The 16,666-nt window shown below is 35.9% G+C and overlaps 1 protein-coding gene across 1 annotated transcript in view; it reads left to right on the forward strand.

Annotated features, from left to right (window-relative positions):
- PIEZO2 (piezo type mechanosensitive ion channel component 2) overlaps positions 1-16,666 on the forward strand; it is a 287,977-nt gene that overhangs the window by 94,658 nt on the left and 176,653 nt on the right. Inside the window, exon 3 of the mRNA XM_058833220.1 lies at positions 7,535-7,660. Coding sequence (XP_058689203.1) covers positions 7,535-7,660 — 126 coding nt within the window. The remainder of the gene's footprint in view (positions 1-7,534; positions 7,661-16,666) is intronic.

Raw genomic sequence — 16,666 nt, forward strand, 5'->3', positions numbered from 1 at the left:
ACTTGCAACTCAGAGATTACGAGTAGCTTGAACGATGCTATTGTCTATTGATGCAAAGGATACAGCTCAGTTCTAGTAGTATTCTGGGCATGAAAACTTCTAGGAAAAACAGGAAATCCTGCAAGAAGTTAGAGTAACGAGACATTTATTATGCTGTGCAGCACTTTTATGTTTTCATTTCTAAATTTTTTCTTTTTTTTTTAATTACACATAGCATTTTTAACTGTGTTTACCCAAGTCTGGTTGGCATTCCTGCAAAGTAAGTGTCTATCTCTAGAACAGCTTTTTTTCCTTCTTAGAACTCTGTAGTATTTTTAAAAGAGAGAGAAGCAGAAAGAGAAATGTGAGGAGATAGGTTAGTGCATGAATAGTACAACTGAACCTGCATTCTGTGTGAAAATTCACAGCCTGGGAAAATGTATCTTATTTTACTAGTAAAAGTAACGTAAAATTTTCAAGTAATTGCGTATCTTGTGATAAACTATTGCAAATTCATGTGGCTCTATCATCCATGAAATATTCCAATTTGAAATGCAAATGAATATATGATAGTACAAAGAGCTGTTTAAAATTAAGGAATCATGGCTTTTTTGTAAATTTATTAGATAATTTTCTGTTGGTCACAGTTGTAGATTGTGACATTTGGCTACACATGGGAATAAGGAATACATTCAGGGAAGCACGAATAAAACTGTTCAACCTTTGCAAACTTTTGCTGAAAATTCTGAATCTAGAACTTGTAATTCTATGGTCTAGATTTCAGTGTGGCTGCTTGGACACACACATTTAAACATAGCTCAAGTAATTGCCTGAAGTCTTGAGCTGTTGTTTGTGGATACACATTTTGAGGTTTGGGCCTGGATAGGTACAGAATAGACAACGGCTTTAGTTAGTTGCTCACTATTTTTGTCTTGCTGCTGGAAATCCAGTGAGTAAACCAAGTGGGTTTGTATTTTGGCAGTGCTGATGTCTGCCCACTTTTAAGGCTTTGGTAAGACGACATCCTCTGGGTAGAAGATGATGCTGAAATAAAAGATACTCTTTGGGGAGGAAGGGAAATATTAATGCTTTTTCTATTAAGCTAAATATAGATGTACTGCTATCTGTGCAGTGGAAGGATGGCAGCACTTTCATTATTACTTTTTTAACCCTTAAAATAATTCCTGGCAGCTTCAGGATGATTTAAGCATTATCTTTCTTGAGTCTACTTAAGGTGTTCATGTAAGACTTAGTGGATAGGAGCTGATATGCAGATACTTTACCTGGTGGATCAATGAATTGACATTGCACAATATAATTGCACAGCGTACAAGGCACACCATTATCAATTTTTATTCTTAGAATAGTCCTTCCAAAAAATTGCCTTCCTCAATCCATTGTTGATAACTCTATCCCATTGTTTCAGCACTCAAGAGGCCAAACCTCTAAGAGCAGCTGCATTGTGCATGTAGAAATACCATGGATATTTTACATCTAGGAAACACTGTTTAATACTAGGTGTAACTGCCACTGGAAAGCATTTAACATGATTCTTACAGAACCTGAAACTGGAAGGCATTGTCTGTCTTCACATCCAAAAGTGCGTGAGAAGTTGAAAACAATGAGGTTATGCCTACCTGTAAGGAGAACTAGAGAAAAGAAGCCATTAGAGACATCTAAAAGGATTTGGCTTCCACTGACTTGCAAGCTATTTGCTTTAAGGCTGGGTCACATCAAGTATCGATATCCTAAGAGTAAAGTAGTCAGCTTTTTTTAATGAACCTTTTATGCATCACTGAGAGCCCATCAGTCCCTGTCCACATGCTCAAAGATGTGTATGTGTTTAAGTGCTTTCTAGGACAGGCCTAAATTGCTTTGTGCCTTGCAAATGTAAACCTCTAGTCATCTGGAAATCTCAGCTGAGTTTAGAACTCATAATTGAACCCGTTTTTCATCTTCCATGGTCATCAGGAGTTTTCCTGTCAAATGGAGGATGGATATCTCAGTGCTTGTTTCATTCTTGTAAACTTTCCTTGGTGTGTTAATTTAAATGTATGAAGCTATGTTTGACACTTTTGAACAAAGTGGCTGATGTTCATGCTGAACTCAGTGATGACATTTTCCTCATGATTGTCTGCAACTATTTCTATCTCCTCTGAACCTTTGGCAGAAACCAACTTCAAATCCGAACGCTTTTCTTGCATTTATGTCAATAAGGTAGTTATGGTATCTTGAGGCACTTTAACCAGAGCTGGACAATGGTGGGATTTCTTTTATATGGGGAATTATGATGTATTGATATTTTTTTTTGGAGATCATATGACTCCAAAACTTCCAGATTTTTCCAAAAGACATGTATTGTATTGTGAATTAAATGTTTTCTTAATTTCTCACCCCCAGATGCCCCAATCTACAGTTCAGATGATGTTGACAGATTCCTGTGTGGAATCATGGAGCAGGAGATTTAAGTCTCTGGACCCTGGTTCCAGCTGGGCTCTGAGGTGATGCTAGGTTTCCTGATGGAAAGTCAAGAAGTTAAAATTTTCATTTTCTAGCCGAAACAAATTCTTTGGGACTGAGTTCTGTGCTGCAGAAGTCTGAGCTCTTTAGTTTTGTTAGTTACTTACCGATGAAGAGGTTTATGAAAAAAAAATAAAAATCCTGAATGGCTGTAATAGAGTATCTTTTTTAGGTGAAGTGTCACTAGTTTAGGAGATAAATGCACGTTAATATTTATCACTCACTGCGTGCTATCAGAGATTATTATATGAAGAATGACTTTCGCTTTAGTCTTCATCTACTGTGATCTGAACAGAAAGTGTTGTGTAAAATAGTTCCCAAACATAGCTATTCAAGAAGATTTGAGAGCGTTATAACAGTTTGGAGTACAATACATAGCTAAAGAGATGTTTGAAATATCCCCAAACGAACAAACCTCAGAAAATGCAACCCTAAGGTTACATTTAAAAAACAAAATGCCAGTGCAAAGTAATTTAAACTTCGAATAAGACACCCAAACACTTAAATCTGCCATTTGGATGAAGCCATGCAGCATATGTATAATTGTGATGATGGAATTACACTGTTGGAATAGTAAACAGTCATAAATTAATTTTTAGTTCCATTTTTTTCCTCCTCTATTCTCCCTTTTATGATAACGTTACAGCATTCAAATAGATACTGACCCTATGAACTTACCAGCTTTGCATAGAGATACCTCGTACTATTTATTAAAAAAATCAAGATAAATTGTTAGCAGTATTCACTTTCTTAGAGATTCAACCAATTATTTGTCATGCCCCATAAATAGATCAGAATGAGAAAAAAATCCCCAGTGTGGAATGAAAATGCACCTTGCAAGCAGCTACCATATGATATGATATTGATGTCATGTCATATCATATCAATCATGTATCATATCAATCATATCATATCCTTTGTAATAGTCTAAGGCTCATGGCCATGTAAGAGCTAATTTATGTGATTTTTAAGCAAGCCTCAGTGTCAATTTGCCATTCAGTTATTCTATGTCCCATTAGCACATCCTTGTGGTAGAAGCTCTGAGGAAGTTCAAGGTGTGCAAAAACATTCTGACATAGTCTTGCTGTTTTAGGGAAGAAAGTAGCAAAAAAGATCAGAGGACTACCTGTCAAAACATGAATGTGCAAGAAATTTTCATTGTTTTTGGAAACAATGTAGGTAGCATGCTCCAATTTTGTGTACAATCACAGTGTCAAGAGGTGCATGTGTGTGTTGGAAGCAGCAGTCCAACTAGAACGCATTCAAATAGCTGTACTGAGGTTACATGCCTGTGGCTGGGGGGGACGTGCCATTTACTAATCCAGCTCTTGGCTGGATTGCCTTTGAAAAATAAGAAATTGATTCCTCTTCCACGTGTGAAAAGCTTTTGGCCCTCTTGAGTCCAGTTTAAAGTTGCATCTGGGCTGAAGAGAAAGAGGGTAATGAAGCCTTCACATCCTGTCAGGCTTCCTGCAGGCTTGATCAGAGAGGAGAAAGCCCTTTGCCAGGAGCTTTCTGGAGGGATAAAGAGGCTGGAGCCACCTCCCCATGTGTTTCTGAGACGTGCTGGGGTTCATTTCTAGAGCTACATGCCAGGTTTTGGTCCCACTGAGTGCCATTAGAAATGACACCTGCAGTGACACCTGGAAGCAAGCCCACTTTTCTCAGTCCTTCAGCCCAGTTCTGAGACAAATGTTCTCTCTCCTTTTCATCCTCCATAGTTTTCAAAAGTTGTTGGTGGAGTGAAATCAGAATCCAGTGCTCAAGTGCCAAACTGGGGTGTATTGCCATGAGATTTTTCTTTTTTAGTCTTGATAGACGTACAGAAGCCTATACATTTAGGGCAGAAGTGAAGGAATTGATATTATGAATTCTGATGTCTGCTGGGGCAATGTTCTCTTGCACATCTATTCTCTCCACTCGGCTTTCTCAACAATATATATCTCCTTCTCTGTGGGATCTTCAGCTTCCATTCATGTTCCCAAGGATTTTTACATTAGGGCAACTGAGCAGTTGAGGTATGTTTTAGCAAAGGAATTGTAACACAGCGAATTAATTAAAATAAATTAAAAAAAGATTAAAAGAAATCTTTCTTCCTCGTTGTAAGGAGCTCTGTTTTATTTCAGCTCTCTTTTCTCACCGTCTCAGTTCTGTATGCGTATGGTTAATTTTTTCTTTGTGCCATTTAGAACCAAGTTTCCAGTAGAAAGAGAAAAATATAAGTAAAAACATAATTAAGTGGGCCTACCCAAACCCCAGTATGAATTGAAAGTCATCCCTTTTCCAAATCTGTCACTTCTTCTTCCTTAACATAAATTATGCATTCAGTAATTCATTTACTTTCGTACTCCCATTTCTCCCAAGTTGTTGATGTAGCTCCAAACTTTTGAAATCCGGGTCATAATATTTCTTACTTTTCTCCAAATACTTGTAGTTTCTAGTTTCTGCTGGCACAGATGGATGTGGTGCAAGGAAAGTACTCCTGCTCAGTAGAATCTGATGGTGGTCCTGTCCCACTGATGGCCATGAAGGGAGTAGCCCTTGAGGGATGCTATAACCTGCTCTGAACATACTTAGCTGCCTTCCAGCTGTCTGTTTATCCTGCCATGTTTACCAGTACACTGAGAGACTATTTCTTATCCTGAGCGTTAATAATCCTTTGATTTTTTTCCTAGCTTTATGCAGAAGGAGATCTTTTTTCAACATTTTGGCATTTGAAGAAATGTATTTTCCACTTTTCTACAATTCTTAAAAGGATGACAGCTGTAAAAGGGCTTTTTTAAAGAAATGGTTTGTTCAGTTTAAATTCAAAGATATTTGTTTTCAAACTTTTAAGAAGTGAAATCTAAAACTGAGATGTATTTTTGAGTGATACAGAAATACTGAAAGATAGACTTAACAATTTGGGAATTGAATGTGCATTAACTAATTGTATTCCATTTTTTCCTCCTTTGGACGCTGACTCAGACCATTGTATCAAGAGATTTCAAATCCACTTCCACATGAAAAATTTGTTGCTTGATATCTATAAAGTCCCAAGCACTGAGAAGAGTTTGTGACTTAGAGCTTCAGAAATTACCAGTCTGCCTTTGAAATCTGTACATTTGGACACACTTTTAAAGTTCACAAAATTTGTATTGTTGAACTGTTTTTCTCCAGGTTTGAGACAGGTTTTTTTTTAGTTGTATTTCATTGTGTTCTGCGAGTGCGGTGCTCATAATACTGTGAGCATGGGATCTGGTAATGAAGAAGCTAAGCATCAAATATTGAAGCTTGAAAAAGAACTGTAAAATACAGCAGTCCTTACAATACTTTACATATTACATAAGCCAAACTTTACATATGACATCACACCGAACAAATTGCTTAGTAATATGTAGCTTGTCATATGTTCGCTTTTCTAAAACTTTTGAAAAGATTACCTATTTTATTGTTTCTGGTTTTATAGTGCTTAGAAGTTGTTGTCCTAAGACAGGGCACCAGGCCAGCTTCTGCAGAAGAAGGAGAACAAGAAGTGGCCCAAAGATTTTAATATCCAGTCTTTTTGATGTAATGCTCTGCCACCCAGGTTGTCTCCTTTCTGTGTAAGCTTTGGTGACAAGTGAATAGATCATACAAAGCATGTATCTAGTGAATCTATCTATCTTCCTTTTCAGATTGCAGAAGATTCAAACATGGGCTTATTCTTACCATTTTATTTTTTTATTTTTAAATTATTTGCTATATTTAAAAAAAGAAAACGGAAGTTTATTACAGACATTTGGTATTCAAAATCTGTACTCAGGATAGTGTTATGACAAAAATTTGGAATCTAATGGAGGGAGATATTCTATTACTTTCTAAAACTGTTGATTCATGCTTATCTAATTTTTTGCTTTATAAACTACTACTTAGGGCATTGATGACACGCTTGAACTACAAGAATTCTAAAATTAAAATCTGGTTTATTGGCTAGATACAGAATGTGAACCATCATCTTCTTTCTAGTGGCTGCTCGTAACAGAAGCTTGCAGAATAAGTATGAATGAAACAGGCTGCATGTAGTGACCATTTCCTAGGTATATTCTGCTAGTTCTGCCTTCCATAGCCTTGGCTTTATTTACAGCCTTGGATAAGAATTTCAGCTGTGCTGTTTTTTAATCTGTAAATTAAAAAATGACCCTCAAATGCATGAAGCAGGTGGTATAAAATCGATGGATAAAATGCTTTGGAAGTAGAACTGTTACTGTAGGTAGGTCAGGTAGGGTGATGTTTAATGTTTCTTTTATCTGCAATTCAATTTTGCCTCGAAGATTCCTATTTCCTGAAATACGGATGGCTTACTTTATTTATTCATACCTTGCAAATTTGGCTGCCTGTGATTAAGCCAAGTGTTTCCTAGAGGATTTATAAGGCATTTCTAAGTCTTAATCAAATATTTTCTATTAGCTTTTGAATTGACATCTAGTAAATCACAAAGGAGCTATGACAAATGTGTCTGGCACAGGGGTCTTCTGTGTGTACTGAAAATCATGTTTAAAACTTCAGAAGGAAGGAAAGTGGGCAGTCAGCACAAAGCAAAGCATTCAGTAAAAATATGTCTGTACTCTTGAGCCAAACTGAGGTTTGTGTCTTGTTATGACCCCTGCCATATAATTTTGTAAAGAGTAATGAGATTAACAGGCTTTTATTTTCTCAAAAGTAGAAGTATCATTCATGTTTTGTCTAAGTACCAGGTAATGTGTTGGTAAGCATTGTAATGTTATTATTATTGATGTAAAATTGCTCTCTGGAGACTTAAAAAACTTTTTTGTTTAATTAAAAAAATAAAAGGAAAAATTTGCAATAGCAGTCATTGTGGTTTCTTTTACTCAAAGAAACTATAATTAAAGTATGATTTTTGCTATAATGTTGACCATAGGGGACAATCATGATTAATGTGGAAATGACTGGTAGAAATATCTTTGGCCAGGATATTTTTATGGTTTTATACTGAAAATCTTTAAGCAATGTTCATAAATTCACCTGCTATCTGTATGTATATTTTGTCCTTTAGGGCACACAGGACGATTACTGAAATCTCTGTGTTTCACCAGTCTGTCATTTCTGCTGCTGCACATCATCTTTCAGATTACAATAAACAGTCTCGAAGCTGCAAAAAGTATTGAACCTGGTTTTAACTGTGAGTAACATTTTAGTTTTTCTTAGAATTTTAAATGTCCAAATGCTTCTGTGGTTTGAAAGAGGAAGGGTTGATAAGAAGGCACTTAGCTTTGTGCTCCTTTGTGGGTTTGCAGCTTGCTCTTGTTTTCCAGCTTTCTACCTTAAAAATTACTGTTAGTAAGGCAGGAAGACTAGAGGGGCTTAAAAAACAAAAGAAATGTATATTTAACTACTTATATATATATATATATATATACACACACACACACACATGTATATATGAAATTATAAACTATTCTTTTCCCACCAGAGATGCATTTTCTTTGAGTTTACCACTGACTATTGTTATGTGTTCATCTTTTATGCTTTCTCAAAATCACCTCAGGACCTGAGGAAACTACTCATTTGTATCATTAGATCATAATTCCGTGAATTAAGAGTAAAATGAAATAAAGTAACAAACTTCCCTCTGTCTGTGTATTATGCCCCTCTCTGGAATAACTCTCTTTAATTTTTCTTTTAATTTAAGTATTGATTCCAAAACTTACATTTCTAAACTGTATTTATCTCTTTCTTGTCTGTATTATATGGGAGGCAGAATTTTCAAGTTTTCATTTGTGTGTAAGCTCTACTTAAAATATATTGCATGACATTTTGTATCTTCCTCTCTCAGGAAATGTTGTTCAATAATTCAGAAAGCAAACATTCTTTATTGTGCAGAAGTTAATTAAAATATCTATCCAGTGATTTAGATATGCAACCTCCAGGTAGAAGCTATTTGTACTTGTCTTACTGTGCTTACATTTAACATTTAAACCTGTCAACTTACCTTTGATAAATGTCCATTTAATTTATGACAAGATATGCTGCTGCCACTTGAGTAAACAGTTGTATTACAATTCAGCACAAGGAACCTTATGTGATGTAAAGGATTTGACTTAAATAATGAAATCCTAAGAAAACTTGAAGTGAGCATTACCATTTCACCTTTAGCTTAAACCATTTCCTAAAGTAAAAGGCATAATTGTGTTCATTAAATACCTGTTTCACCTGGAATATCTTGGGCTCTGTTGGTTCAAATCAGGCCTTCAGAGTCTAAAAAAATACTTCCTATTTTTATTTCAAAAATGTATATCATTCATTGAATGAGCTGGATAATTTTTTTCCATATGAGTTTAATGTTCTTATGAATATAATATAATATAATATAATATAATATAATATAATATAATATAATATAATATAATATAATATAATATAATATAATATAATATAATATAATATAATATAATATATTACTATAATCTAATTTTTACTTAGATTGGAGTAATTGCATCTTCTAGACACTATTTTTATGATTGGAGAGTTCTAAGACAGAGTTGCAACCACTGGCTTTTTCCTACTTTTATGGTGGGTGCAGTGGGAATTAAAATAATTATTTCATCCTGAAGAGCACACTCTTCAAGATGAAATGCATCATTTTTTACTGTTTATTCAGAGTTGTTGAGTGTAGCAGCTCCTCTTTCAGCTGCCATTGGTAATGATCTCCTCACCTGGGGCTTCACAGGGCAGTGGGTGTAGCTGCAGGAGTGCATTAAATGTTTTCAGATTGCTCTCTGACACCAAGGCCACTTGACATTCCCACACATTCACCATTAAGCTCTTTTTTGCCTCCTAAGTGCAAAGCGGGGTTTGAAATTGTCTGCTAGGAATGTTACTTGTCCCAGAAGAACCCCCAAACTGTGCCTGAGTTGTCTGGGAGAGAAGTTCATGGATCAAAGTTGTTCCAAGAGTTTTTAAACTGTTTAGCAACATGAAATATTCAGCTGTTGAATTTCAGTGTCTGAATACAGAGTACACTGGCACCATTTTGTTTACTGGTATGGTTATAATCAGTGAGATCCAGGTGAAGCCAATAAAAAGAGCAATCTGATACTGGCATTGCTGGACCTCTAAGGTGCTGAAGGAGAAATTAAAGACTGTTGTGAGTGTAGGGTCTAGAAAAGGCCAGAGCATTTGCTAGGTCAGGGAATAAGGTCAATTATCGTCATTTAATGACACCAGAACTTAGATGTTGCCTTGTGGCAGACAAGAGATGACAGAGAGGAGATGACAGAATTCCCGCTCCAGAAAGCACCTTGGTACTACTTCTGCTTGTAACAATTGGGTGACACAGCCCCACTGGTTTCCTGTTCCCCAGCCATATGAGGAGTGCTGTACAAAACTGACTGCAGATGTGGGCTAAGCCATAGCTGGAGAAATGACAGCACTTCGTTCATGGCGTCTGCACAGTTATGATCTCTGCATTTTAGACTTGCTGTTAATGTTTATCCAACTCTCTTTGCTCAATATGAAGTTCAGAAGTGTAGACTGGAAGATTGATGTGTTCTGTTTCTCTATCCAGACCCAGATCCACTATTAATAAAACATTTTTTACAGCTACAGTCCTTTCTGATGCTTATCACTAGGAAATTTTTCTTCCATTAGTCAAAATATTCTGTCTTCATCCTTCAGCCTGATGTAGAAATAAAGAAAAACTTTCCATTAGTCTTTATGGTTACCCATTTTGTATTTGAAGGCTGCAGTCATATTTGTAGTATGTACTTTTTTCTCTCATTCTCATCTAGTTACACAACCTCAGCCCCTTCAAACTTTCTTCACGCATCACATTTTCTAGGAAGATTATTCTTATTGTTGTTTGTCTGCTTCTGTTTTCTCCAAGTTTTTCAGGTATTTCTTGAGGCTCAAAGCTAGGCACTATTTCAGCTGAGAATTTAGTAGCATATACTGAAATATAACAATTACCCAAGTGACTGCAAGTCATACTCCCTATTTATGAATTACTGTATTGTACTTTTTGCAATGGTCTTACACATTTGTGATTCACTGAAACCCACGAAACCTTTTCTTCAAAATCAGACCATTTTTTCAATCCCCTGTTTATGTTGGTGAGTATTCTTCCAGTATAGTGGAAGTTGATATTTGCCCATTCTTTTTCCATAAAGTTTTATTTAGCAAGACTCTTTCATTTCCTTGATTGGTAGTGGCTTCTCTTATAGGGTCATTCTGCAGTAACACCTTTAGGGGGTTTTGGGTAAATAAATTTTCAGTTTTCCTTTAAATTTAAGATTTATTTTAATTTTGCTGGAATTGTAGCATGTCTCCAAGTTTAAGTAAATTAAACCATAAAAGGAGCTAGTGGATGTTATGGCAGGTCCGCTCTTAATTATCTACCAAAGGTCAAGGTAGTCTGGGAAGGTCCTTGCTGACTGGAAGCCAGACTGTGTTATTCCAATTTACAAAAATGCCATGAAGGAAGATCTATGTTATTCTAACCTCAGTTCCTGAAAAAAAGTATGAAAAGGATTATATTAGATACTTCTTAAAGGCATTTAAAGGACAATGCAGTCATCAGGCACAGTCAACAGAGGTTCATAAAGGGAAACTGCTGTTTACCTAATTTGATATCCTTTTATAGTATTCATCCTGCCCAGTGGATGAAGGGAAGGTGGTGGATATATTTTTCCTGGATTTTAGTAAGGCTTTTGATACTGTCCACCTGGAAAAATTGTTCAGTAGGTTCAAGATGTACTTGGTTGATGAACTGGCTGAAGGGCAGGGCTTGAAGGGCTGTGGTGAATGGCGCCATACGACCCACAGGGCTCAATTCTAGGGCCAGTCCTGTTTTAAATGTATTTATCACTGACCTGGATGCAGGAGTTGAATGCACCTGAAGGAAGTCTGAAGCCAACAGTAATCAAAGTGGGAGGTGTTGTATGGGACAAGATGTCTTGTGGAGGCCTTTGTGTAGTTAATCTAACTCCTGGCAATTTCAGAAATAGGTGAGAGGGCAGGATAACATTGTGCAAATTCTGTAGATTAGTTTGTATCAATATTTTCAAATGCCAATTTTCTGAATCAAAATATTATTTTCTGGTTTTAGTTTTTCTTTTCACACTGCTGTATTAAATCCTTTGATAATATTTTCGTTTTGGTAACAGAAACACTAAAAATGTTTAAATCAGAGGTATGATAGAGACTATCACCTCTTAAACCTTATACAGTTATAGTTTCATTCTGGAAGTCAATAACAACCATCCTTTTATCATTTATATCTAGAAGCAGTTTTATTTGAGCCATCTGCAAGCAGGAACCAGACATACAGAATTTCAGGTCCATTTCAAAATATTCTGCTATTTTCTTGGACTTATATAATTCAAAATCAGTTTAGGATAATTCCTAGAATATTTAACTTCTTTGATTTGTTGTCTTTTTCATCCTCTTCCTCTTTTAGAGTTCATATCCCTTCTCTTTCAGGATGGCCACAAAATGCTACAGCATTCTCTCTCTAAATTATGTTGGTCTGTTGATAGAGGTGTTTAAAAGTATTTGACCAACAGAAAGTTTTTGTTTCTAAAGAGCCTTGTGACTATTGCATAGCACTAATAAAATTTTGCTGTTAGTAGCCTTTATTTAGGTTAATGAAAGATTTCTGGATAGCCACAACTTCAGTGTGTGGAACTAACATTGAATACCTCCCAGATATAGAAAGGAAAAGAATTAATGCAGAAAGGGTGATCTGGGCTAATCTTAAACCATCAAGAGCTACATAGTTTTGTTTCACTGATATCTCCTTATAATAGACAGTATGATTCTGAAATATAGCAATATTCATGCAGTAATAGAATTTCATTATTAAGTGTATCTTTTCTCTAAAAAGTCTTTTTTTCTGTTTCTTTGTTTCTGCTACATCTTTTCTGTATTTTTCTTTTTATTCTTGAATTTTTCAATTTCCTTTGGACTGAATTCTTTTGGGATCCTCCCTCGTGGGGAGCCCTGCTTATCTCAGTTCTTCTGATTTGAAGAAAACTCCTGAGCTCATTAGAATCTTGTTTCTCGTGTTTATTAACAGATGATCACAAAACTTAATAGATCTCTTCAGGCTGGTTACAAGGTTAATCTTTGCAATTTGGTACATTTCTTTCTTCTGATGGTACAAACAAGGCCTTGTGGCACACTTGGTGTCTGATGCACAAAATGGCCCCGAAATACGCAATTAACAATAGACACATATATTATTTTTCTTAATGACTCAACAGCTCATCACCTCTGTGATGCACTGCGGCATTTTCTATCCAATCACTTACTATTACCCAAAAACCTCTAGGAGAAGAACATGAAGAAGAAAGAAGAGGGGACAAGGGACAACACCCTAAATCCTCCATCTTGTCTCCTGTTCTCTAAACTAACTTTTTCACCCAGTGATTTAAAAAACTTTTTAACTTACACACTTACACTTTTAGCTTTTTCTATCTAACTTCAACATTTGTTTTCATGTATCACCATGAAAACATGCTCATGAATTTCATATTATATGAAATTCAGTGTTTTTTTGGATCTTACAACTAAGTATCAGAAACAAGGGCACACACTCTGTATTCCAGACTCCAACATTAAGCTTGTATTTCTAATGGAATAAAATTCTGATTATTAGATTAGCTATCATTTTCTGAGTATAGAATCTGTTAGGATTGAAGATTAGATCACAAGGTAATAGTTACATTCTCCCGTATGCACAGTATGGTTCTTTCCTAGGACTAGCTTTAAACATTTTTAAAAATGGAAACACCACTAGCAGGAATGTTTTACACAATGTTAATTTTAAACATCCAATAAATCAGTGCAATTATTCCTCATCATAATAGTCTGTAAGAATACACACTGTAAGTGTATCTTCTTGTGTTTAGTCAGCCTTTAAAATAAGTCTGGTTTCTTTTTCCCTTAATTGTAGTGATGTACATCCATTTCTTATTTTGTGCTCCTCTATCATCTTTTGGTGTTGACTTCTGTGAATGAATCTACTGACGTGCTTATTCTTCCAGAACAGTATTTTTGTTCATGAGAAACGCAACTTAGAATACTTCAACTACTCACTAATTAAATTTTAGTCAGTGTTTGTAAGAATACCAAAAAGAGCATTTAAGATATTTCTGGATATTTTTCTTACACTCACATAAATGAACTGATGGAATTTAAATAGTTACCTTGAAATCCTTCTACAGACTTTCTATGAATCTTTGTTTATTGTGCCTACTTGGTGTGCTTTATTTACCAAATGGTTATATGTAGAAAAAGGGAGAATAGATTTAAAGCACCAAGTTGCCTAGATAACTTCTCTGTTAGATCATGGGAACTAAAATCAGATAATTCTCTGTCTCTGGTATGCCATGGTGAATGTCAAACAAATGCATGCCACCATTGTGGAATCATAATAACTTTCTGCTTTAGATAAATTTTGAAATGATTTCTTGGCTTAAAAGACCATCCTGTGTTTGCATTACTACCAGCATATCCCTGAGGTATTTCGTTATATTAGGAAGCAGCAATACCCAGTACAAATAAATTATGTTTCACCATTTATTAAGAGCTCAGGCTCAAGACTGAAGCTGACCTTTCAGAGGAATGAATAATTACTCTTTCCTATATACCTGGTGAGATTTCATGCCTTTTATACCCTCCTGAGTCTATTATAAGGTTGTGCTGATTTTGTAAAGCACTGCTTTGGTAAAGGTTGTTGTTTATTGTTGGATTAATTAACTTGCTGGAAATAAAGATGTTGTTTTGTTTATGAAGGAAAAAAATGTTTAAAAGATTTGATACAGAGTTTCATATTTCTATGTAGGTGGCAGATGCATGCCACTCTTTCAAGTACCATGACTTGATGGTCCATCTCCTGCCTGGAGTCTATCTCATGTCCCCTTGTTGGCTGTTTTTGACACATCATTTCATGGGAGACTACCTTGAAAACACATATTTTGAAAATATTAAAAATTTGAAATACTATTTTATGAAAAAAATATTCTGATAATCTCCTGACTATTAGTTGTCTTGATAATTTTGACCATTTCAATTTCAAAAATATTGCTTCATATGAAATGAAATTAATCTAAATGGCATGAAAAAAATAGTAAGTTTATTGTAAAAATCTTCTGAGCGGAAGTCGTAACAAATAAAGCATTTTATACTGAAAAAGTCATTATGTCCTCTCCAATGGTTTTGCTTACCAAAATAAAAGATAACAGTTACCTTCATTAAAGAGTGCTCAAGCACTTGCACCCCAAACAGGACAGCTCATTCTTCCCTAACAAACATATCCATATCTTAACCAGGCAAATGCTTAAGGTGCTTTCCAAACTGACATCCTCAGTCACCTCAATTTTATGTGCATCATCCTCTTTCTTTTTTGCTTAGTGAAAGCTATATGCCAACGTTTTTCCAATAAACATGGCCCTTGCCTTGCAAAACATCAACATTTTAATCGTAGTTGTGTGTGCCATCTCAAAGGTTATAATCTTGGCCAAAATCTGAGCAAAAAATAATGCCTTTAAACATCTATGAAAGAGTTCATTCTGTAATCACAGACGTCATCAGATTGTACTTGTGTAGTTTCTGTGCAAGTGGCCAGAGAAGAAAGTTCAGAAGTGAACACTTGTTTCAAGAACAACTCTGGAATACCCAGTATAGCAAAACTTTTATAGAATGAAACAACCAGATATAGCACTGCAGAAGAATCAGAGTAACCTTTCATTGAGGGGATATATATTTTAAACTCAATGTTGTCTGAGCATGTGATGTCTATGACAACCAATATAGTACAAATTTAGCCCAGACTTTTAGCTAGATGAGTTCCAAAGTGGTGAGTGGTGCCTCAGTGGGAAAAACGAATTTTAAACCACTATTTTAATAGAAGGGCCTGTACAGGTTCTTCATGCTGTCCAGCAAGACCAATAATACTAAATTCTATAATATAAAAGTCTATTTTTAATGAAACTTAGATGCTTACATATTTTTGTAGTCATGAACTGCACTTGTTATTTATTGTTAAATCAGTATAGACAGGCAGTTACCTGGAAAGTCTATTTGTTCAGGTTTTATGAAAGATGAGTGTTGTGATTTAACCCCAGATGGCAACTAAATACCACACATCTTCTCAGTTCCCTTACCTCCCAGTGGGACGGGGAGGAGAGTCGGGGAAAAAAAAGCTAAGGAAAAGCTCAAAGTTCATGTGCTGAGGTAAGAATGTTTTAATAATTTAAATAAAATAAACTACTACTACTACTGGTGCTTCCACTGGTTTTACTGGAAAAAAAAAAAAAAAGAAAAAAAAGAGAAAAATAAAACTCAAAACACGCAAGTGACACACACGAAATAGAATTGCTCTGACCAATGCTGAGCCTGCCCCCAAGCAGCAAACAGTCCCTTACAGGCAACTCCCCAGTTTATATACTGGGCATGATAGTCATAGGCTATGGAATATCCCTTTGGTCACTTTGGGTCAGCTGTCCTGGCCCCGCTCCCTCCCAGCTTCTTGTGGACCTCCTCACTGGCAGAGCATGAGACACTGGAAAGTCCTTGATTTAGGGTAAGCACTACTTAGCAACTACCAAAACATCAGTGTGTTATCAACGTTATTCTCATAATAAACCCAAAACACAGCACTGTACCAGCTACTGGGAAGAAAATTAACTCTATCCCAGCAAAACTAGGGCAGTCAGTTACTTCTTGTGGTTTGACTTCGTGTTATGTCCTCAGCAAACCATGTTAAGCTTTGTTGCCTGTATTACTAGTTTCCAGAATGCAAGTTAATAGAATTTTATGAAAATCAAAGTTAACTGTGGAAACTTCATTAAAAGTCAATATATGGATATTGTTCTTCTTATCCAAAGCAGTTAAGACTGTCTCTTGCTGCCATCTGCCCAGTGCCATGTGGATTGAAAAAACCTCTGCTTTGACTTAGCTTATAAATTCCTCCAAGAAGCAGCTTTTCTTCTTCTGTTGTTTGTACCCCGCAACCTGTGGCAGGAGTCAGCTGGGTGGCTGGGAGCTTATGGAGATACCACAGTTTACAGAATAAGGAGAAGAGGATTTCTTCAGTGCTTCCCTCTTATCAGCTGCTATGCCTGCAGAATAATGAGCTACAAAGCAGAGAATGGCCATTTGTCCAGATCTCCACCGAGAGACAGAA

The sequence above is a fragment of the Poecile atricapillus genome, chromosome 2 (genome assembly GCF_030490865.1).
Source record: "Poecile atricapillus isolate bPoeAtr1 chromosome 2, bPoeAtr1.hap1, whole genome shotgun sequence".
Classification (NCBI taxonomy): domain Eukaryota; kingdom Metazoa; phylum Chordata; class Aves; order Passeriformes; family Paridae; genus Poecile; species Poecile atricapillus.